This window comes from Danio rerio, chromosome 4, assembly GCF_052040795.2.
Source record: "Danio rerio strain M-AB ecotype USA chromosome 4, GRCz13ab, whole genome shotgun sequence".
NCBI lineage: Eukaryota > Metazoa > Chordata > Actinopteri > Cypriniformes > Danionidae > Danio > Danio rerio.
In genome coordinates, this window is record NC_141024.2 from 32,486,437 (window position 1) to 32,509,847 (window position 23,411).

At 44.8% G+C, this 23,411-nt stretch overlaps 2 protein-coding genes and 1 long non-coding RNA gene across 5 annotated transcripts in view; 2 read left to right on the plus strand and 1 right to left on the minus strand.

Moving 5' to 3' along the window:
* The window catches only part of LOC148680249 (uncharacterized), a 174,714-nt gene that overhangs the window by 62,738 nt on the left and 88,565 nt on the right, over positions 1-23,411 (minus strand). The window lies entirely within an intron of this gene.
* On the plus strand, positions 364-4,968 carry LOC148680251 (uncharacterized). Its single transcript, XM_088650045.1, has 10 exons — positions 364-1,690; positions 1,793-2,024; positions 2,129-2,402; positions 2,507-2,684; positions 2,805-2,881; positions 2,985-3,165; positions 3,274-3,522; positions 3,647-3,818; positions 3,902-4,050; positions 4,188-4,968. The coding sequence occupies exons 4-10, from the start codon at positions 2,618-2,620 to the stop codon at positions 4,355-4,357; spliced, it is 1,065 nt and encodes a 354-aa protein (XP_088506171.1). The 5' UTR covers positions 364-1,690; positions 1,793-2,024; positions 2,129-2,402; positions 2,507-2,617; the 3' UTR covers positions 4,358-4,968.
* Positions 6,544-10,230, plus strand: LOC148680252 (uncharacterized). The gene is made up of 3 exons (XR_015942515.1): positions 6,544-6,974; positions 7,390-7,758; positions 8,432-10,230. It is a non-coding gene; the product is annotated as an uncharacterized LOC148680252 (long non-coding RNA).

Genomic DNA, 23,411 nt, shown 5'->3' on the forward strand with positions numbered 1-23,411 from the left:
CCTTACCGACATTAAGATCTGGATGACAAATAACTCACTGCAACTAAATGAAAATAAAACAGAAGTGTTATTATTAGGTCCTGCTGCTCCCAGTGATTCAATTAAAGGGCACCTATTGTAAAAAATCTTCTTTTCAAGCTGTTTGGACAGATCTGTGTGTTGGTATAGTGTATAGACCATCATACTGGGGTGATATGAACACACCCAGTCCTTTTTTTTCAATTTAACTACAAAAAAAAGGGTCGGCCAATTGGAGCTGTTTTCAAATCGATCGCACCATTACGTAGGTGTGCGATTCCCCCCGCCCACCGAATTGATTGACAGCTGCGCGTATTAACATATCCTGAGTTTGCCGTTTCCGCCATTATCAGCGTGTACGTCGAAGCGATGCCACCGAGAGAACACCCTTGTGCTATTTTAGGATGTAAGGCTCAGCACATGAGCCTTCACCGTCTTCCTGCAAATGAGCAACAGAGGCTTAAGTGGCTGAGTTTTATCTTTGAAGACAAGGTGCCTGAAAATGTACCAAAACTGTTGTATGTTTGCGCTAACCACTTTAGCGTAGACTGCCTCGAGAACGCGGGACAATACAACTCCGGATTCGCGAGTAAATTGTTTTTGAAAACTGGATCAGTTCCTACAATACGTGATCCTGCCTCACTTCAAGTAAGTATTACATTTTATGTACTTCTAGCCTTAGCATTCTAATTATGTTAAGCCGATGAATAGCATCTGCGGCTAAAGTAGCTTCGGATGTTTGTTTGCACGTGTTTACTTCTTATTGTGCTTTTCAAAAACAGTCTAAATACTCGAAGCTGCAAATGGTAGTGTGTACATGAAGGGGGTTTAGCCATTAGAAACAGAAACCGTAGAAAATAGCAACATTGTAAAAAGCAGTACCACTGGCTACAGCTAAAGTTTGTTGTTGTTAAATGTTTGTTGTACTGTAATGGTAAGCTGAAATGAATAGCATCTAAAAGTTAAAAGCCGCTAAAGTTGCTTCGGATGTTTGTTTGCACGTGTTCACTGCTATTATGGTTTTCTAAAACAATCTAAATAATCGAAGCTATAAGTGGTAGTGTGTACAAGAAGGGCTTTTAGCCATTAGAAACAGAAACCGTAGAAAAATATAAACATTGATAATAAAGCAGTAACCAGTACTGGCTACAGCTAAAGTTTGTTGTTTATGTGGGATGTTTGTTGTAATGTGTATACTGTAATGTTAAGCAGAAATGAATAGCATCTGCGGCTAAAGCTACTTCGGATGTTTGCGCGTTTACAGCTATTGTGCTTTTCTAAAACAGTCTAAATACTCGAAGCTTTAAGTGGTAATGTGTACATAAAGGGGTTTTAGCCATCAGAAACAGAAACCGTAGAAAAAATTAAACATTGTAATAAAGCATAACCACTGACTAAGTTACAGCTAAAGTTTGTTTTGTATGTGGGATGTTTGTTGTAATTTTTTTTACTGTACTTGCACGTGGTCTGCAGTTGTTTACAATAAGATCGGTATGTTTTAATCAAATAAAGGTAATTTTAAAACATGTATGTTTTCTTACAAAGGCCACGACGTCGACAAAGAGCAACAAGGTGGATGTTGCTTGCCAGACAGAACCTTTTCACACATCTTTACACAGTGTTGGTACCCAGTTGTCTTTTAGGACGCTTCAGGCTAAACGTAGGAGTACAAGTAAGTTAAAATTTCTCAGTTTATTTTAAGTTGCTGCATTAGAAACGTGTTTTATTATCTTTATAAACGTGCAATGAGATTAATAATAAAATTACACTATAGGTGTCCAGACAACAATATCCAGTTTTGAACTGACTGTACCATCAGCGTCCTCTACTGCGTTTATGACTTCGACACCCCTCAAACCTTCACTAAAAAGACCTCGTCTGGAGCTGGAGGAGGAGGAAGAAGCCGAAGAGACTTTGACAGAGTCAAAAATTATAGCCCAAGACTCGGATGTGACATTTGACCCTGCAGAGGAATGCACATCTGCAACTGAACCAACAGACTTGTCGTGAGTTTATGCATTATGTAAATTATTTGAAAGATTGTGTATTGTCATCATAACATTCATCATCATTTTTTTTATTATGTTAATGTGTATATTTATTTTTACAGAATCCAAAAATGCCCAGTTCATAACATTGCCAAGTTCATTGTCTATGAAACATGCCTCATGGAGCTCTTCAGTGACTGCCCAGTGTGTCAGAGGAGATGTGATGTAAAGTCACAAAGGCTTGGCACATTTCTAAGCGTACAGCAAGTCTGCCTACACTGCGAGTTTGTAAGAAAATGGAACAGTCAGCCATATATTGGTAGTACTCCAGCTGGCAACCTGCATCTTTCTGCTGCTGTCTACTTGAGCGGTGCATCATTTTTTGTAGTTGAAAAGGTAATAATCTATCAAAATTTATCACATTTCTTTTAGAAACATAATATAAATTTTGTCACAGGGTACATGCACATTGTACTAAAAATTCTCCTCTCTGTTGTCAGGTATTTGCTGCAATGAAACTACACATTTTTAAATATAATTCATTTCGCCGTCATGCAAGACTTTGAATTGAACCTGCTATTGTCCACAAGTGGAGAAATTGGCAGAGTGAAATGCTAGAACAGCTCAGTCGAAGAGAGAATGTGATTGTTGGAGGTGATATGAGGGCTGACTCCCCAGGTATTTAGTCAAAAGATTTCATTTCTAATTCAATACAGTCTAATAAAAAATAAATATGAAATATATTACTATTATTATAAAAATGTGTTTAGAATAATTATGTACGGTTTGTTCTTGAAGGTCACTCGGCCAAGTATGGGAGTTGTACAATGATGGACCTTGCAACTAACACATTGGTCGACCTACAGTTAGTCCAGGTAATACAGAAAAGTGTTATGTGAACTAGCATAATATTTTGGATTGAAAATGTGTGATTTTTATATATATATATATTTTTTAACCTTATTTAAAATTTTATAGAGTAATGAGGTGGGTGGCAGTTACCATATGGAAAAAGAAGGCCTAAAGAGAAGCCTTGACCTGTTGGATGCCCGCGGTGTTCGTCTGGAATGCATCATCACAGACCGACATCCTCAAATACAGAAATATCTCAGGGATCGAAATGTCACTCAGTTTTACGATGTGTGGCATATCGAGAAAGGTATGTAATTTAGCAGTTATTCATTTACTTAAGATTAAATTGCTATTTACAGTTCTTACATGTTTATTATTATTTTTGTGTTGATGTCTTTTTTTCTTTAATTTCCAGGAATTTCCAAAAAACTGGACAAGATATGCCAGATAAAGGGGTGTGAGAAGTTGCGTAAATGGTTACGTAGCATCAAAAACCACATCTACTGGACTGCTGCATCATCAACAACAAGTTCTGAAAGAGTGGCAAAGTGGATCTCTATCTTAAACCATGTACAAGACAAACATGTACATGAAGACCCCAAATTTCCGGCTTGTCTGCATCCGCAACGGATAAGCAGAGACAAGAACAAATGGCTGTCGGCTGGTAAGTTGTATACAGACAAATAAAATATTCTTTGCGATTAAAACTAATGCAAAACAGAGCTTGTTTCTTTGTTCAGATTTGTTTTTGATTTTGACTCTAATACCTTAAATTTTTGCTTGTTTAGCAACGATGCCATTCTACAAGCTGGAGAAAGTTCTCGCTAACAAGAGAATATTGAAGGATGTGGCCAAGCTAAGTCCTCACCACCAGACGTCAACTGTTGAAGCTTTCCACAGCGTCATACTGCGGTTTGCACCCAAAAATGTGGTATTCCCATTTCTGGGGATGCTATGCAGGTAAAGCCAATGATCAGAAATTAATATTTACAATACCATACAGTCTTGTCATGGTACGTCATTTACATTTTTCTTTTTGTTAGGTTGTACTTGGCTGCACTGCATTACAATGAAAATGCCGGGCGTCCCCAGGCCACATCAGCAACTGGTAAACCTATTTACAAGCTTGCCTTTCCAAAGGCAAAGAAAGGAGAGTATAGGGTCCGAGAAGTGAAGACACAGCAAACTTTCGGTATGTATATAAATGTTTATAGTATTATTAATAATTCAATAAATAAAAAAAATAATTGCACTTTACATTCACAATAAAAACTCACTACTTAAAATACAAAATTAAGTTACTAAAGAGAAAACTGTTATATTGCACAGGTTATGTAGAAGAGCTGCTGGACCTCATCTTCAACCAAGTGTTTGTGGACCCATCACCCTATGTTGATGAAGTGTTGGGAATTCACATACCACCTGCTCTATCATCAGCCTACGATCGACCTGAGATGGAGGAGGCTATCTCCAGCAGGGTGACCCGCTTCAATCATTAGCTATCCTAAAACCCACATAGCTGCCCTGCTCTTCAGGAAACTGTCTTCGAATCTTCAGCACCACACAGGCAGGAATCACAACATAGACTCTCCGCCCGAGGAAACCCCAACACCAGCTCACAAAGCTCCGATAAGCCAAAAAGCGGCACTGTCTAACAGAAACATAATAATGAAACATTGTTTAGAAATTGCACTACAATTTGAACTTGGGAGTTATCACATATACATTTTTATTTTTTATAAAATAACTAGCTTTAACAAAATTTCAGAAGTCATATTTTGTTTATTTTAACTGCCAATGTATATTTGATATGTTTGTATGTGTTTGTAGATATACTGTACTTTCTAATGTTCATGGACAATTGTATTTCATTCAACAAAGTGACAACTTGGAGTTTATATTTTATATTTGCACAAGGATAAATTTTATATTTGACAATCACATTTTAATTTATACTTCAATATAAAGTTTTTATATGACTCAGGAATTGAAGCATCTTTTCTGAAGGGTTGATGTTTCTATGCCATACTGATTTTTATATATTTTAAGAGTTTATATATTAATGTTTAGTGAATTTAAAATTATTTTTCAATAAAAAGTACATGCATTACTCAACATTTTATGAAGTCATTCAAATTGTCATCTCAGAAATAGCAGCAATAAAAAACGGTACGTATTTCATTTTTATTGACATTGAGGTAAAGTTGGTTTTATATTCAGATATTCGGACATTCTCCTTAATAGTATCATTTCAGTAAAGTATTCTTTGCAAATTCAAAATAGGGAAATCGTATTAGCAGCAAATGACAAAGTACAACATTGTTTACAGTCAAGTAGATAGTTTTAATGTTGTTTACAAGTCATACTTGCATGCTAAATACGATCGATTGTTTAAACTATCATGGTAAACAATACAGGGACTTCTGAATGTGCGGATATAAAACCAACTTTATCGCTATTTTATTGACTACACAGCGTTAATGTGCTTAAAAAGAAAGAGAGCATGCAGATCATGAACAAGGTAACCTGCTATTCTTTCTATTTATTTAAACTCACTTTTGCACTCCACGAAGTCGCAGGGGACTATAGTCTGCTTTGTATATATTCGATGCATTTTGCAAGGAATAAATATTGAAGCAAACGGGATCCATTCCTGGATGCTCCGTCATGCATGAGGGTTGCATTTCCAGTTGATCCATTCGTCTTCTAACCTAATTACACGACACAGTTATGCTGTTTATTATCTCATTCGATGTCTTTAGAGCAGCAACGTTAACATAAACTGGAAATTTACCTGCGGTATCTCCCTGCAGCATACATTTTCAGCCTCAGTTGGCATTTTTTCACAATTGCCACACAAGCACCTGCCAATATTTGTCAACGTCAATATTTATGAATTACGAATAAATCATACCAATGCAAAATTTATCTTTGTGGATATCTTTATGTCTTGTCTGTGTTTGACATAACGCATGACGTTCGCGAACTTTATCAAACAAATTACGGATGGCGCATGCAAAGTTACATAGCGGCTGTAAAAGTATACAAAAACATAAAATATTTTGTATGTACCACTCTGACACATTCTGGCACATTCGGATTATAGATTCCTCAACAGTCGACTCTGCTTGATCTGTGTCCGATTCTGGGTCATATATGTAGGGTTGAATTGTGTTCCCCTCACTCATGATGACTCTTACTGTCTGCCTCTGTGATACGGTGCACAAAGCAGACGCGCTCTTGGCTCCGCCCCCTTGTTACGTTGGGCGGGCAGTCGAAACTCATTATCATGTTAAAATACACACCCCAAAACAGCAACCCGTGTACACGCCTCTAAATTTACACTTTTTAACACATCATAATAACCATATCTGAATTGCATTTTGATCTGAACCTACATTGGCACACTCAGAAGAACCATAATATTAGTATTAAATCTCAAAAAAGGGCTAAAATATGTGCCCTTTAAAACTCCACTCTTGCAGTTGGACAAACATCTAAATGCGGTTGTGAAGAGCAGCTTTTTTCCAGCTTAGATTGGTGGCAAAAGTTAAACCGTTTCTTCATGAGTTCACACTTGCATTTGTTTAAGTAGAAAGCATATTTGGCGTGCTGTCCGGGGGGAGGGCTCTGAGCTCGAGGAGACACCCCAACTCGAGTTATTCCCCTTATAAGGAAACAAAGAGGAGTTGGGATTCGAGCGAAGTATCTAGCCCGGCCCCAAAACGCTCCCCCTGGGAATGTAATGCAAGAGGTGAGGTGACGGGGTGGTGGAGGGATGCTAAAGTCGTGAGATGCTGCAGGTAAGACAGCTTTGGTATATATAGGCGTTGCTCAGAAACTGATTTGATGATGGGATAATTGTCAATGACGTATTCGATACTGAAACTTCTGCGCATGCTCCTCCCGAAATTTGTTTACAAACATCACTTCACGAGTTCACACTTGCATTAATTTAAGTATAAAGCATATTTGGCGTGCTGTCCGGGGGGAGGGCTCTGAGCTCAAGGAGACACCCCAACTCGAGTTATTCCCCTTATAAGGAAACAAAGAGGAGTTGGGATTCGAGCGAAGTATCTAGCCCGGCCCCAAAACGCTCCCCAAAAAACGCAATTTGTTACAGGACAGCAGCCAGACAATGTGCAAGCCCCCCAAAATTTGCTGATCTTAAAAATTTGGAGGGGTGCTGTTGAGTTATAAGGTATGTGTTTCGGGAGGAAGCAGTTGCTGTGTTGATAGTAGTGCATGATGAATGTCTCTAGCAAGAGTGTCTGCTCCCACAGGAGAAGGGCGTCTTCCGTGGGAGTGGTCACTGCATTAGCAATGTTGTGTGTTAAAGTATGCATCCCCGTAATAGCTGTCACTGTGCTGACAGTGGTGTATGATGAGGTATGAGTCTCTCATAGGAGTGGTCACTGCGCTTGCAGTGGTGCATAAGGTGTACGTCTCCCGTAGGAGCAGTCACTGCGCTTGCAGTGGTGCATAATTATAAGGTGTACGTCTCCCGTAGGAGCGGTCACTGCACTTGCAGTGGTGCGTAATTATAAGGTGTACGTCTCCCGTAGGAGCAGTCACTGCACTTGCAGTGGTGCATAGTTATGAGGTGTACGTCTCCCATAGGAGCGGACACTGCGCTTGCAGTGGTGCATAATTATAAGGTGTACGTCTCCCGTAGGAGCAGTCACTGTATTTGCAGTAGTGCATAGTTATGAGGTGTACGTCTCCCGTAGGAACGGTCACTGCGCTTGCAGTGGTGCATAATTATAAGGTGTACGTCTCCCGTAGGAGCAGTCACTGCACTTGCAGTGGTGCATAGTTATGAGGTGTACGTCTCCCGTAGGAGCGGTCACTGCGCTTGCAGTGGTGCATAATTATAAGGTGTACGTCTCCCGTAGGAGCGGTCACTGTACTAACAGTGGTGAATAATAGTAAGGTGTGTGTCTCCTGTATGAGGTATGAGTGGTCACTGCCCTAGAGGCAGTGTGTAATAAGGTGTATGTCTCCCGTAGGAGCAGTCACTGCGCTTGCAGTGGTGCATAATTATAAGATGTGCATCTCCCGTAGGAGCAGTCACTGCATTTGCAGTGGTGCATAATTATGGGGTGTACGTCTCCCGTAGGAGCGGTCACTGTACTAACAGTGGTGCATGATAATAAGGTGTGTGTCTCCTGTATGGGGTATGAGTGGTCACTGCCCTAGAGGCAGTGTGTAATAAGGTGTACGTCTCCCGTAGGAGCAGTCACTGCGCTTGCAGTGGTGCATAATTATAAGGTGTACGTCTCCCGTAGGAGCAGTCACTGCACTTGCAGTGGTGCATAGTTATGAGGTGTACGTCTCCCGTAGGAGCGGTCACTGCGCTTGCAGTGGTGCATAATTATAAGGTGTACATCTCCTGTAGGAGCGGTTACTGTACTAACAGTGGTGCATAATAGTAAGGTGTGTGTCTCCTGAATGAGGTATGAGTGGTCACTGCCCTAGAGGCAGTTTGTAATAAGGTGTACGTCTCCCGTAGGAGCAGTCACTGCGCTTGCAGTGGTGCATAATTATAAGATGTGCGTCTCCCGTAAGAGCAGTCACTGCACTTGCAGTGGTGCATAATTATGAGGTGTACATCTCCCGTAGAAGCGGTCACTGTACTAACAGTGGTGCATGATAATAAGGTGTGTGTCTCCTGTATGGGGTATGAGTGGTCGCTGCCCTAGCGGCAGTGTGTAATAAGGTGTACGTCTCCCATAGGAGCAGTCACTGCACTTGCAGTGGTGCATAATTATAAGGTGTGCGTCTCCCGTAGGAGCAGTCACTGCACTTGCACATCTCCCATAGGAGCGGTCACTGCACTTGCGGTGATGCATAATTATAAGGTGTACGTCTCCCATAGGAGCGGTCACTGCATTAGCGGTGGTGCATAATAAGATATGCGTCTCCCGTAGGAGTGGTCACTGCACTAGCAGTAGTGTGTAATCAAGTGTGTGTCTCCCGTAGGAGCGGTCACTGCACTTGCAGTGGTGCATAATAAAGTGTACGTCTCCAGTAGGAGCGGTCACTACACTTGTAGTGGTGCATAATAATAAGGTGGGCTTCCCCGTGGGAGCGGTCGCTGGACTAGCAGTGATGCTTGATGAGGTGTACGTCTCTAGTGGGAGCTGTCACTGCACTTGCGGTGGCACATGATAAATAAGGTGTGCTTCTCCCATAGGAGCAGTCACTGCGCTTGCAGTGGTGCATGATAAATAAGGTGTGCGTCTCCAGTGAGAGCGGTCACTGCGCTAGCAGTGGTGCATAATAATGATGTGTACGTCTACCATAGGAGCAGTCACTGCGCTTGCAGTGGAGCGTAATAAGGCGTGTGTCTAGAGTGGAAGCAGCCACTGTGCTTGCAGTAGTACGTAATAGGGTGTGCGTCCCCAATGAGAGCGGTCGCTGTGCAGCAGCAACCTTATAATAGAACTCCTTGAAGGGGTTAATGACCAGGGTTAGGAAAGGTTTAGGGGTTGAAATGGTAAAAAGGGGGCAACAATAGCGCATTTCCACTGACTTTTAGGTTTAATTTCTGTGGAAAACTTAATTGATAGGATTAAAGGAACTTAAGGTAGTGCGAGGAGCATTGAGTAGTACCCGAAGTTTTGAATGGAGTTCCATGGTTTATACTGAGTGCAATTGCGACTTGAATCGCTGTGAAAATAGATGGGGTAAGCTAGTCATTGGATTCTGGATGATTTCTGAGCTGAAGTTGCTTATCAGCTTGGTGTTATTATTACTTCATAATTACTTATCAAATTTATTTAATTAAGCAATTTATTTTATAGACGCGTGTTCTCTATGTAAATGTTAATAACGTACTTAAGTTTATACATGTTAAGTACCTAGACGATGAATCCAAGGAATAGTCTATACGTGGCCCAGGATCACAGGTGGGAGGAAAAGAGAAGAGGGGCTGCCGGCGTTAGTGACGTCAGCGGAGGCAGCCTCACGCTGGCACTTACGACGGGGCCTGACAGAAAATTAGGGACTAGAGCCGTTTGCGGAGGCGTGCTCACGCTACTGATGACCCTAGAATCACAGGTGGGAGGAAAAGAGAAGAGGGGCTGCCGGCGTAAGTGACGTCAGCGGAGGCAGCCTCACGCTGGCACTTACGTCGGGGTCCGACAGAAAATTAGGGACTAGAGCCATTTGCGGAGGCATGCTCACGCTACTGATGACCCTAGGATCACAGGTGGGAGGGAAAGAGAAGAGGGACTACCGGCGTAAGTGACGTCAGCGGAGGCAGCCTCACGCTGGCACTTACGTCGGGGCCCGACAGAAAGTTGGGGATTAGAACCGTTTGCGGAGACGTGCTCACGCTACTGATGACCCTAGAATCACAGGTGGGAGGAAAAGAGAAGAGGGGCTGCCGGCGTTAGTGACGTCAGCGGAGGCAGCCTCACGCTGGCACTTACGTCGGGGTCTGACAGAAATTTAGGGACCAGAGCCATTCGCGGAGGCGTGCTCACGCTACTGATGACCCTAGAATCACAGGTGGGAGGGAAAGGGAAGAGGGACTGCCGGCGTAAGTGACGTCAGCGGAGGCAGCCTCACGCTGGCACTTACGTCGGGGCCCGACAGAAAGTTGGGGATTAGAGCCGTTTGCGGAGGCGTGCTCACGCTACTGATGACCCTAGAATCACAGGTGGGAGGAAAAGAGAAGAGGGGCTGCTGGCGTAAGTGACGTCAGCGGAGGCGGCCTCGCGCTGGCACTTACATCGGGGCCCGACAGAAAGTTGGGGACTAGGGCCGTTTGCGGAGGCATGCTCGCGCTACTGATGACCCTAGGATCACGGGTGGAAGGAAAAGAGAAGAGAGCTACCAGCGCTAGTGACATCAGCGGAGGCGGCCTCACGCTGGAACTTGCGTCGGGGCCAGAAGAAAGTTGGGGCTATAGCCAATTGCGGAGGCGTGCTCGCGCTACTGATGGCCCTAGGATCACAGGTGGAAGGAAAAGAGAAGAGAGAAGGGGCTGCGGCGTTGGTGATATCAGCGGAGGCAGCCTCACGCTGGAACTTGCATCAGGGCCTGAACAAACCTGGTTAATGCAAGCGGCATGAAGGAAGACTCCACTTGTTAAGTGGTGACCTGTTGGTGACGTAAGTAATACTGTTTCTGGGTCCAAGCCGCCACTCATTTGAGTTGAGAAATTTATTCGTTTATGATCACTTTAAATTCTTATTACACAATAAAGTTAATTTTATACAATAAAGTTTAATTTTATACAAAATGAGTGTACACAAGTATTGCTTGCTGCATAACAATTACCAAAAAACAATTAGCAATTTATAAAAATTAATCACTTTCTGCCCGTCAGATATAAGGTGTGGACGTATGTATAGGGTATATGCTGAGCTACTGCTGATTCCATGCTGATACACTTCCAGTGACCTGTTATTGTGAACTTTTTCCGTTTTGTACGGTTCCTTATACAGCATCGATGTTGTAATGTCATTAAAATACATTCAGTTTAATAAACTTTAGCATTTATTTGGTTGCTCAAGCGTAAAATGAGACGGAAGCTGTTTACTCGCACGCGGTCGTCAGAATCGGCAGGCTAACGCATAAGCTCCATTAAACATACTGGGGTAAAATAAATGCTCATATTATAAAGATATGGCGATATCACTCAGCTAGTGGAGAACGCTCATTTTTAAAGAAAATAGACCTTAAACGCACTGGCTTTGCATTGGCATTCAATTCGCCGGAAGTGCTTAGCCCAGGTTACTGGGAAATTAAGAGTCCTATTAGCATGCTTCGGCATATACCCCGTTGTGATAATGATTTCGAAAGTAATAAATTGCTTTGTAAACATTATAATTAACATTTCATGAGTCTCCCCATGCAGTAAGTTGAGAAATTATTTGTTTATGATTAATTTTAAACATATTACACTATAAGTTAGTTTTATACAGAGTCATGTTGTACACAACCATTTTTGGGCTTGCTGCATAACAAATACCAAACATTTTTAACAATTTATAAAATTAATCACTTGCATCATGTATGAGGCATAGACATATATATTGTGATCATGATTTTCTAAAGTAATAAATCGCTTTGTAAACGTTATAATTACCATTTCATGGGTCTCCCAATGCAGTTGAATAGAGCGCTTGGACCCGGAAGCCGCTTCGCGTGACGTCACACTCACGAGCGGACTGGCTTTTTATTCCTAAATTTGCCGCGCCGAGAGCAGGGATTGCGGGCGCTACTAAGTGGAAATGTTCCGTGCGTGGGGGGTGGATGAGACCGTAGCGGAGACGTGCTCACGCTGTCATGCCGAATTGGCCGATGGTGGCGCTTCGCCTGTAGAGCGGTGGCCTGGCACTCGCTTGATCTGGGCCGGTGGTTTCCAACTGGGGAGCGGCTCAGGTTTGTTGCCGGTGTCTGAAAGAGCGGCGGCGTGGCGGGCCTAAGTTAAGACCGCGGACTCTGTTGATATGCTCTGCCGAGTGCTGATGCGCTGGACGTCGGCTTGGAGTTTGCAAGAGGAGCCGTGTCATCCTCATGGAAATTTGCTGTTTGGACGAGGCTAAGGCGATTGGATGTGCCAATGCTGAAGTCGTGAGATGCTGCAGGTAAGACAGCTTTGGTATATATAGGCGTTGCTCAGAAACTGATTTGATGATGGGATAATTGTCAATGACGTATTCGATACTGAAACTTCTGCGCATGCTCCTCCCGAAATTTGTTTACAAACATCACTTGAGGAAATAGTACCATTGGAGTTGGCTTTGTGCCTTGATCTTCTGATTAAGAAAAAATACTTTACATCAACTGAATGACCTTATCAGACAGTTCCCCTACAAGTGGACTGACAAAGCAGACAGCCCTCAGTCTATCCCACTTCACTTTGCCTCCCGGAAAAGCATTGGTGGAAATGCTCATGAAAATTGGAGCTTGCTGCGACTTCTCCCCCTTATGATTAGTTTCAAAGTGCAAGAGAATGAACCAGCATGGCATCTTTTAATGGATCTTAAAGACATCGTCGAACTTGTGGTTTCTCCAATTCACACTAATGACACAATAAGATTTCTGGACACCAAAATATCTGAACACAGGCATAGATACTTGCAGGTTTTTCCAGAAGCAAAAATTCTGCCAAAGCACCATTTTCTGGAGCATTATCCTCAACTGATTAAGGCTTTTGGTCCAGTTGTTTCTCTGGGGACCATGCACTTTGATGCGAAGCACAGCTTTTTTAAGCGTGTCGTTCGACACACCACCTGCTTTCGTAACATCTTATTGTCACTTGCTGTTAAACATCAGTTTATGCTGGCCTACCATCTGCATGGTACAGATGTACTCAAACCTGCCCTTAGTGTCTCAAATATCTCCACAGTGCCTGTTGATGTCCTCAAGGAAAACATTCAAGAAGCAGTAAAAAAAAAAAGTTCCTGGAGAAACATGCATTCAGGTTGATAATTCAGTGACCTGCCTGGCTCTACTTACTCAGTGGGAATGATTTTGCCTTATGGATCCACCGGAGGACTTCCAGATTTTGTTGAGCTAAATCTAATCCTTATTGTGCATGACCATCCTGCATTTGTTGTCAAATGTCTACATTCAAGGTACAGTGAGCACCTTAGAACTTTTGAATTGGAATCCACAAGACAAGTGACAGTCCTCGAACTGCTGTAATTGACAGACTCCTATCCTCTTGCATCATACACAGAAAGCGATTCATCACCCTGAAGCGTCATATACTAATAGAAGATTAGGTATTTTAATATTTGATAATGTTTTTACTTTTTGTGAATTAACAAATGTTTCTTTAGTGTTTCAAGTGGCTCATAATCTAATTTATTGTGTAAACTGAGTCCTTTGAGTCCTGCATAACTAAACTCAAAATAAATTTTTAATTTTTTCATTTTACAGAATCAACATGTCTGCCAGACTCAAAGTCATAGTCCAGGAAGAGATACGCTAGCTGTCCTTGCCCTCAGGAATACCTCAGACTGTAGAGGAATTGAAGCAAATTGTACAAGATACTTTTGCAGTTGAACAAGAGTTTAATTTGCAGTTCCAGGACCAAGATTTTGATGGACAGTTTTTTTACTCTTGTAGAAACTGCTAAAATAAAGGACAAAGATACCATCAAGGTGGTTCTTGCTGAACCAGTGATCACATTAACATATGAAGATTCTTCAAGGGATCATGTCCAGGAGAGCTTTAATAGCAGTTGTTTTGAGTTGTTGGAAGATGCTGGGTCATGCTCCACTGCATCCAGTGATACCATAATTATGTCTTCTCCAGCCAGCACCACCTCTCTTTGTTCTGTGCCTTGGCCAGCTCAGTTTGAAATACCAACCTTTTCCTACGACACTGAGCTAATTCTGCAAGCAGCAAATGAAGCCCACGGCAGGGATGGAACCTTTCTTTGTAATCCTGCTGTGAAATCTAGCATTCTGGAGAAACTGGCATAGAGCATCTTTGTCTATGCTGCCTATCCTTCACAAGCACAAAGGGAGCTTGTTGCTGAGGCCTTGGTTGCCAAACACCCATGTTTGAGAGACCCGGTAGTCTTCAATGGGTTATATAGTTGGCACAACAGCATGAAATATAAACTTGGGAATTACAGAGTAAAGGTGAAAACCCTATTAATACCAGAGCTAAATGTAAACCGTCTCAAAAGAAAGTCAGCTGCTGATAAAACTCCAAAAAACTTGAAAAAAGCAAGGAAGTCAGAGGTAAACTACCTCCCACCATTTCCGCAAGGTGAAACTGAAGCCTCTCTTGAAAAGGAGAGAGTGGAGCTTTTGTATGAGTACAAAAAGAAAGACAACAACAGAGTCATTACTGAGAAGATGGCTAAAACATTTTCACTGTGTCGTAAAGATGTGATCGCAAAACTACATGTGATTGACTTGCATGCTCGATGGCCTGCCCTGTTTGATTTTTCCCAGGTATGTCAAACATTTAAACTACTGATTACCTTTGAAATACCAAGCAGTTCACCTGACAAGGTGGCAGCCATGTTGCTTTTGGTCAATTGTTAACTAAACTCAAGTGCAACATCTCTTGTCAGACATTAGACCACATTTAATGTCATTCTTACTGTATTTATAGGGTTAATATTGTACTTTCTATTCAACTTTTTCTATCTTAGATTGAGGGGGAATTCAAGAGGATCACTCTGAAGTCTCTACAGTCAACCTTCTTAGAAAAGTTGGACCAATACACAGCAAAATTGTTGAGCCTGTACAGGAGAAAAGGAGGAAATGTTGAAAAGAAGCTTAATGAGACCCTTGACGGCATAAATGAGGCATGTGCATTTAACATTGCAAAACTTAGTTTAATGTAGCTTTCTGAAATCTCTGTGACCCTGGGTCAGAAAACCATAATACAGAGTGATCCTCTTGAATTCCTCCTCAATCTAAGATAGAAAAAGACAACTAAATTTGACACCTGTGTCATAATGTAATTATATTGTTTGAATATACAGTTCCCGCTTGAATGGGGAACTCCAATGCTATTGGAGGATTTGATTATAATCCACTCAATGGGAGATTTCGTTTCAGAAAGCCAATTGTCTGAAAGTGTATAGAACGGGCCAATGAAATGCCAATGAATTGGCAGCGTAAGCTTGCGCATGTGTGCTTCATTGCAATTATCTCCGCATATAAGCACAGGTGGAGCAAGCACACGCTATCCTTTTCGCTTCAGAGACTTCACAGTCTTCTGATTGAGTCGATGAGGGTTCCTCTTGCTGACATCAGCAAATTCGAGCGAACGAGTGTTCTCCCGGTCCAGAGTGGCAGACGGTTGAGCTGGGATTCTCCCTTGCCTGGCGTTCTTTGGGTCCGGGCCTCCAGAGCGAGGCGTATAAGTTGCTTACTTTTCCTAAAAGAGCAACACAGTCGTGCAGCACTTCCTTTTCAGGATGGCACTCCGACTGTGTGTTTCTGAACATTGTGCAATTAAGATCGCGGCTAGCCCTTGTAAAAGGGCGAACCACCCCAGCTGTCCCCTGATCTGCAGCAGGCACTCGGGCAGATCTGAGGGTCTCAGCGGGAGATAATCCGCCGCCCATGGGCTCGCGGACCTCCCGCTCCTCCAAGCGCTCCATCCAAGCTTCGGGCGGTGGGAGTGATCCGTCTAACCAGATGGTAGCTCTCATGCTCGCTGAAACCGGAGATCAGACGTCCACCGCGGCATCGGAGGGTGGGCTTTCATTGTCCGACGAAGATCCAGACCTCCTCGCCCCCTCCGGGCAGGTGAGCGCTGTCAAAACGGATCCTGAGATGGACATGTTAGCCGTGCTTTCCCGGGCTGCTTTGGCCGTGGGGTTGGAGATGGCTCATCCCCCAGCTCCGCAGCCGGACCGACTAGATGGGTGGTACATAGAGGACCAGAGGGCAAAGCCTTCAAAGCCTCTCGTCCCCTTCTTCCCAGAGGTGCACAGTAGGCTCATGCAGTCTTGGAGGGCACCTTTCTCTGCCCGTGTTGCGTGTCCCTCCACCCTCATCACACTTGACGGTGGAGCTGCCAGGAGGTATGAAGCGATCCCACCGGTGGAGCGCGCCATCGCGGTCAATTTTTGCCCGCATGGTGCCTCTTCCTGGCGGCGTCCGTCTTGTCTCCCGTCCAAAGCCTGTAGGTTATCTGACTCCCTCAAAGCTAGAGCTTACAAGGCTGCGGGCCAGGCTACTTCCACCTTGCACGCGATGGCCACCTACCAGCGCTACCAAGCGCAGGTGCTGGCCGAGCTGCACGAGGGTGGGTACAACCCAGGCTTGTTACATGAGTTTCGCACCGCGACCGACTATGCTCTTCGGACTACTAAGTCCGCCGCGTGTGCGTTGGGGAGGACGATGTCCACACTAGGGGTCTAGGAACACCACCTCTGGTTAAACCTGGCTGATATGTGCGAAGTTGACAAAGTTCGCTTTCTTGACTCCCCCATATCCCAGGCTGGCCTGTTCGGCGACACCGTCGGTGAGTTCACCCAGGAATTCAAGGCGGTTAGAGAGCAGTCGGATGCGATGGGCAATGTTATCTATCGGTGGGACCGTAAGCCCGCTCCGCCCAACGAACCATCCACCTCCGCTGCTCCTCGCCGAGGGCGCCCGCCTACGAGTGCTGCACCGCCGTCTCCTTTCCCCCAATCCTCGAGCCCCCTCGCTAGGGTGCGGAGCGAGAGCGAATCTCTCTCCTCCAGCTGTTCCGCGGGACCCTTGCGCTTCCCGGATCAGCACACCCACTCCGCACTGCCCCACCGTTGGTACATCAGCGATTGTTGTGATGAGTCCATTCGCCAGAGCTCTGCTTGCCTGGTTAGCGCGGGCCAGCCCCTCGCGGTGGCTCATACGCACAATCAGACTCGGTTATGCGATCCAGTTCGCGTAACGGCCTCCCAAGTTCACGGCCGTGTATTTTACCAGGGTCAGCCCCCTGTCCGCCCCTGTCTTGAGAGATTGCTGTCCTCCTGGCGGAGGATGCAATTGAGCCGGTCCCTCCAACCGAGATGGAGAGCGGGTTTCACAGCCTGTACTTCATCGTACCCAAAAAGAGCGGTGGGTCACGGCCAATCCTAGATCTGCGCATTTTGAACCGCTGTCCGCACAGGCTGCCGTTCAGAAAGCTCACTCAGAAGCGCATCCTCCGGTGCGTTCGTCCTCTGGATTGGTCACGCCACCGTCAGCTTCAGTTGATTATGCACAGAGACAAGGTGCTCCGGCACCTCCACCTGTTGGGGCTTCAGGTCAACCGGGAAAAGAGCAAAGGATCTCTTTTCTCGGGATGGAGCTGGACTCGGTCACCATGGTAGCGCACCTCTCCAGAGAGCGCGCTCAGCTGATGCTGAACTATCTGAGAGAGCTCGACAGCAAAGTAGTGGTCTCACTGAAATTTTTTCTCCTGGGGCAAATGGCATCCGCAGCCACCGTCATGCCGCTCGGATTACTCCATATGAGACCACTCCAGCACTGGCTTCACAATCGAGTCCCTGGACGCGCATGGCACGCGGCCACACACCCAGTCTCTGTTACTGAGCTGTGTCGCCGCGCCCTCAGCCCTTGGAACGACCCCTCATTCCTACTGGCCGGTGTGCCTCTACGACAGGCGTCCAGTCATGTTGTTGTCTCAACAGATGCTTCCAACACGGGCTGGGGGGCTGTGTATTGCGAGCATGCAGCTGTGGGCCTGTGGAAGGATACCCAGTTGCATTGACATATCAATCGCTTTGAGCTGTTGGCAGTGTTTCTCACTCTCCACTGTTTTTTTCCGGTGCGGGAGCAGCAACACGTGCTGGTCAGGACGGACAGTACGGCGGTGGTGGCGTATATCAACCCCATGGGGGTTGAAATCGCTGTGCGCCATTCACATTCCAGGCAAGCTCAACCGTGCAGTCGATGTGCTCTCACAGCAGCATGTACGTCCCGGAGAATGAAGACTCCACCCCGAGTCTGTTCAGCTGATATGGGCACGATTCGGGGAGGCCCAGATTGATCTGTTTGCTTCCCCCGAGAACGCTCATTGCCAGTTGTTTTTTTCCCTGACCGAGGGCTCTCTCGGCACGAATGCACTGGCCCACAGCTCGGGGCATGCACAAGTATGCGTTTCCCCCAGTGAGCCTGCTCGCGCAGTTACTGTGCAAGGTCAGGGAGGACGAGCAACAGGTTTTGCTGGTTGCGCCCCTCTGGCCCAACCGGACCTGGATGTCAGAGCTCTCCCTCCTCGCGACGGCCCTCCCTTGGCAGATCCCTTTGAGAGAGGACCTACTCTCTCAGGGACAGGGCACCATCTGGCACCCTCACCCGATCTTTGGAACCTCTACGTGTGGTCCTTAGACGCGAGGAAGACTTAGGAAATGGTTAATACCATTACTCAGGCTAGAGCCCCCTCCACGAGGCGTGCCTACGCCCTGAAGTGGAGTCTATTCACTGAATGGTGCGTGTCTCGCAGAGAAAACCCCTGAAATTGCCAGATCAGTATTGTGCTTTCTTTCCTACAGGAGAAGCTGGAGAGCAGGCTTTCGGCCTCCACTCTCAAGGTTTACGTGGCTGCCATCTCTGCTCATCATGACGCGGTAGCTGGCAGCACTGTGGGAAAGCATAACCTCATCATCCGGTTCCTCAGAGGTGCTAGGCGAATTAATCCACCCCGCCCCCCTCTCATGCCCTCTTGGGATCTCGCCCTTGTTCTCAAAAGCCTGCGTTCAGATCCCTTTGAGCCACTCAAATCAGTTTCTTTACGATTTCTGTCCCTGAAGACAGCTCTGCTGGTCGCGTTGGCATCTATCAAGAGGGTCGGGGACCTGGAGGCATTTTCGGTCAGTGACTCATGCCTGGAATTCGGGCCGGATTTCTCTCACTTTATCCTGAGACCCCACCCGGGTTATGTGCCCAAGGTTCCTACCACACCTTTCAGAGACCAGGTAGTGAGCCTGCAAGCGCTGCCCCCGGAGAAGGCAGACCCAGCCTTTTCTTTACTTTGTCCAGTTTGCGCTTTGCGTATTTATCAGGACCGCACTCAGAGCTTTAGATCATCTGAGCAGCTCTTCGTCTGTTATGGCGGTCGGCAGCAGGGTACAAAGTGCCGTATCGAAACAAAGATTGACCCACTGGATAGTGGATGCCATCTCTCTCGCTTATCAGAGCCGAGGTGACCCATGTCCCCCGAGAGTGCGTGCGCACTCCACTCAGAGCATCGCATCCTCTTGGGTGCGTGCATGTGGCGCCTCTCTAACAGACATCTGTAGAGCTGCGGGCTGGGCGACACCCAACACATTTGCAAGGTTTTACAATCTGCTAGTGGAGCGGGTTTCCTCAAGGGTATTAGGTAACCCTTGGTGATTGAGGAAACCATTCGGCTAACGTGTTGAAACATGCTTGCTGCGCCATTCTCCCTAACACGGAGATAAGTGCGCCTTTTTATCTTTCAGTAAAGTTCCCCGTCAGGTGAGCCCTGCAGATTCCTCCGAGGCCCCCAGCACTGACTCAGCAGAGGAGTCACTTGCTGGCCCACTACGTTGTAGGTCTGCCCGCTGGTCAGCCCGCGTTTTGGCTATGCATGATCCCCACTGGCGATCCCATATGCTTACTAAGGCATGGTTCAGTCCCCCCTCTCGGGAGGACCCGTGTCTTCCCTCTCCACTAACCACCTTTTATTATGCGTACTCCCCCTTCTTATGGCTAGTCCATATGTACTTTGCCATCTTATCTCCCTACTAGGTAGCAGATGGCCTCCGCAGCGTCCTCCCTATCGGGGCTGCACGCTTCCCAATGTACTGTCGTATTATTCCTAGAATTATCTAGACGCTTGCGACTACCCAAAAAATATATCTAAATCCGTAAAACTTTTGTTGAAGCGGGATAAGTAAGGGCCAGGGACCACGTTGGAGGATCGCGCCTCTCATGATGTAGGAGCATTCACCCTTGCTTGGCTATCCTCTCATCGGAGGCGTAGGTAAGGTGCAGTCATTATGGCGTTTTCCATAGCTTTTCCATTCGTGGATTTATAGTTCAAATCCACCAATAGCATTGAAGTTCCTGAGGGAATTATATTTTTGAGGGAATCATATTTTTTAATGTTTTATGCATGTTCAGAATTGATATTAAGTTTTTCATATTTTTGATGTTTTATGTTTGATATTGATATTAAGTTTTACTATTTTCTTTACTGATGAAATGCTTTGTTTGAAATATGAGCCTATTGCTTTGTTTGAAATGTGAGCCTATCGCTTAAGCTTCGCTTCTAGAGAAACGGGGTTTTTCCACAGAAGTAAGACGAGAGATCTGAGCTCATGGACAGCTGTGCTTTGGTACAGGATGTGGTTTAACACCTGCAAGGAATCAGCCGTATCTCAGTCTGTGTAGGGGTGCATGTGTGTTTTGTGTGTGTGTGTGTTTGCAGGCTACTGGCAGATTCTAACTGGTTGAGATGAGATCTGATGATGGGAAGGCGAATAATGGATTGGAGGCTCATCGAGAGTGGGGAGGAGACAACCAAGAATAAAAACTGTTGTTTTATGAATTGTACGGCAATACTGGAGCGCCCAGTTTGCCTTTTCATGGTGTCTCTTCAGTATTCCTGGGCTCAGCATTGTTGATCTGATCCTTCGTTTATTAAACTTTGATTTCTCGATAAAGCTAAGTTTCCTGCGTCTACTTTCAAGCGAATCCTGAACTCGGGGAGGGAAAAACCACTTTCCTACAATTTGGAGGGGGCACCCGGATTCGCTCAGACGCTTCGTCGAGTTGGAGGACGATCTCAAATCAACCTCTGCGCAGAACTTCTAATAAGGTAAGCAGTCACCTTTTTGATAAAAGTACTGCAAGATTGGAATTACCAAATTTAAGGTTGATTGGGGATTGAATACCAACATAATCCGTAAATAATTTGAATTAGATCAACAATGGCAATTAAAATGAGTTGACCCGGCGTGGTTACAAGGTTTAAAAACTCATTCTATTAATTGATTATCATTGAGTCGACCCGGCGCGGTTAAACAAATTTATAAAGACTCAGAATTGATTATCATTGAGTTGACCCGGCGTGGTTAAACAAATTTATAAAAACTCAGAATTGATTTATTAAACGAGTCGACCCGGCGTGGTTAAACAAATTTATAAAGACTCATACTATTAATTGGTTTATTATTGAGTTGACCCGGCGCGGTTAAACAAATTTATAAAAACTCAGAATTGATTATTATTGAGTCGACCCGGCGTGGTTAAACAAATTTATAAAGACTCAGAATTAGTAATTAAAGGAGTTGACCCGGCGCGGTTAAGAAAATTTATAAAAACTCCGCATTGGCAGTCAAAGAGTTGACCCGGCGAGGTTAAGCAAATTTATAAAAACTCTGAATTAATAAAAAACGAGTTGACCCGGCGTGGTTAAGAAATATTATAAAAACTCGTATCGTGTTTTCCTGATATGGTTGAGAATTGAAGTTTACCCGGCGAGGTTAACTCACTCGTAAAAACACCTAAAAGAGAGTAAAAGGCAAAACTTTAAAGGGTGTAAATTTGTGTTAAAGTGTCAAGTGTGTGCGGATTCCTGAATGAGTGTATGTGAGTGAATGAATATCTCCGTATTTGGGAGGTCAGAGTGCTGCGCACCTTCTCTGGACCGTCACTTAAGTGTGACCCTGTAGGAACGGACGCAGCATTCTGGGAGCTCAGAGAGGAGAGTGTGATTGATGAGCCCTATATTCATAGGGACTGAGAGCATGTGAATAAAACATCGAGTGAATGAAGGAATCATAATTAGATGCTGAAAGTGTTATATTACAAACCAAGAAAGGTGAAAAATATTCCTAAGTGGTGGGTGTGTAGATTATTAGGACATAAGGAAGATTGTGAGGTGTGTGACCCCAATAGGGAGACAAAACCATTGTTAAAATGACAACATACAAAGAGATGTGGGATGGTATCTGTAAACAGATAATACATCACACCGAACCAAAAGACAGAAAGAAAATAAGTAAAACATTGGAAAGTCAGTGGACATATCTCTCAGGTCTAAATGGCTGGACAGAGACAACTAAAAATCAGGGAAAGTTACTGAACATACTTTTGACAGAGGAGAAAAGGGCAGATACAGATTTGGTACTGGCCAGACAAAATAGGGACAAAACTGGGGTTTGGAAGAAGGGAGCAGCAAACAGAGAAATAGAAAAAGCAGAAGATAGACTGAGACAATGGAGCAGGGTAGCTGCAGCCATGGTTACCAAAGTAAAAAGTGCTGTGTGGGCAGATCAAAGGGACTCACCAGAGAGGCCCCCACCCTATAGTAGTGCAGAAGAAAAACCCAAAACCCCCTCAGCACCAATGCAGATGCCAGTAATGATAGTAAAAGGGGGAGAAATAGAAACTACTACTAAACAAGCTAACAAAGATTTCAAGTTCATGATAAAACAGGGCGCTATAGAGGTCGAAGAAACAGAGGAAGATAAAAAACAAAGACAGTTGAAAACGGCCCTAAAGGAAGTTCAGACTAAGATAGAAATAGAGGAAGCAGTAAAACAGGAAATAGCAAAGCAGTTTACCGCAAACATTCAACTCGCAAGAGACAGTGTAAACCAAACAATGTCGAGGGTAGCAGAAATGGAGGAAGAGCTGAAGAGAAACCTCAACGAAGAAGAGGGAAGTGTAAGATCTGAAGGGACCACATCAGTAGGGGGTACCTGTGAGGACAGAGACAAGATAGTAGTATCAGGGTATCAATTGGATGTAGACTGGGGAAGAGGGGCTGCATTACAAAGAGAGCACAGAGCACAAGGCCCCGAGCTAGATAGCTTGTCAGACAGAACTAAAAGATGGGTACATGCAGAGGAGAATAGAGAACAACAAATGCCTTTGTTTATGAAAAACTTACACAGCACCCCAAAATTAGTGATGCCACTAATCAGGGCAGCTACAGGAAGGAAAGAATACAAACCCTGGGGACATACAGATATGAATGCTGTGCTAAGTAAATTACCAGAAATTACTAAGGGAGGTCAGAGGTGGTTCACTAAACTGTTGACCCTGACCCATGGGACAGACCTAGCACTGGGAGATGTTAGAGCATTATGGGGAA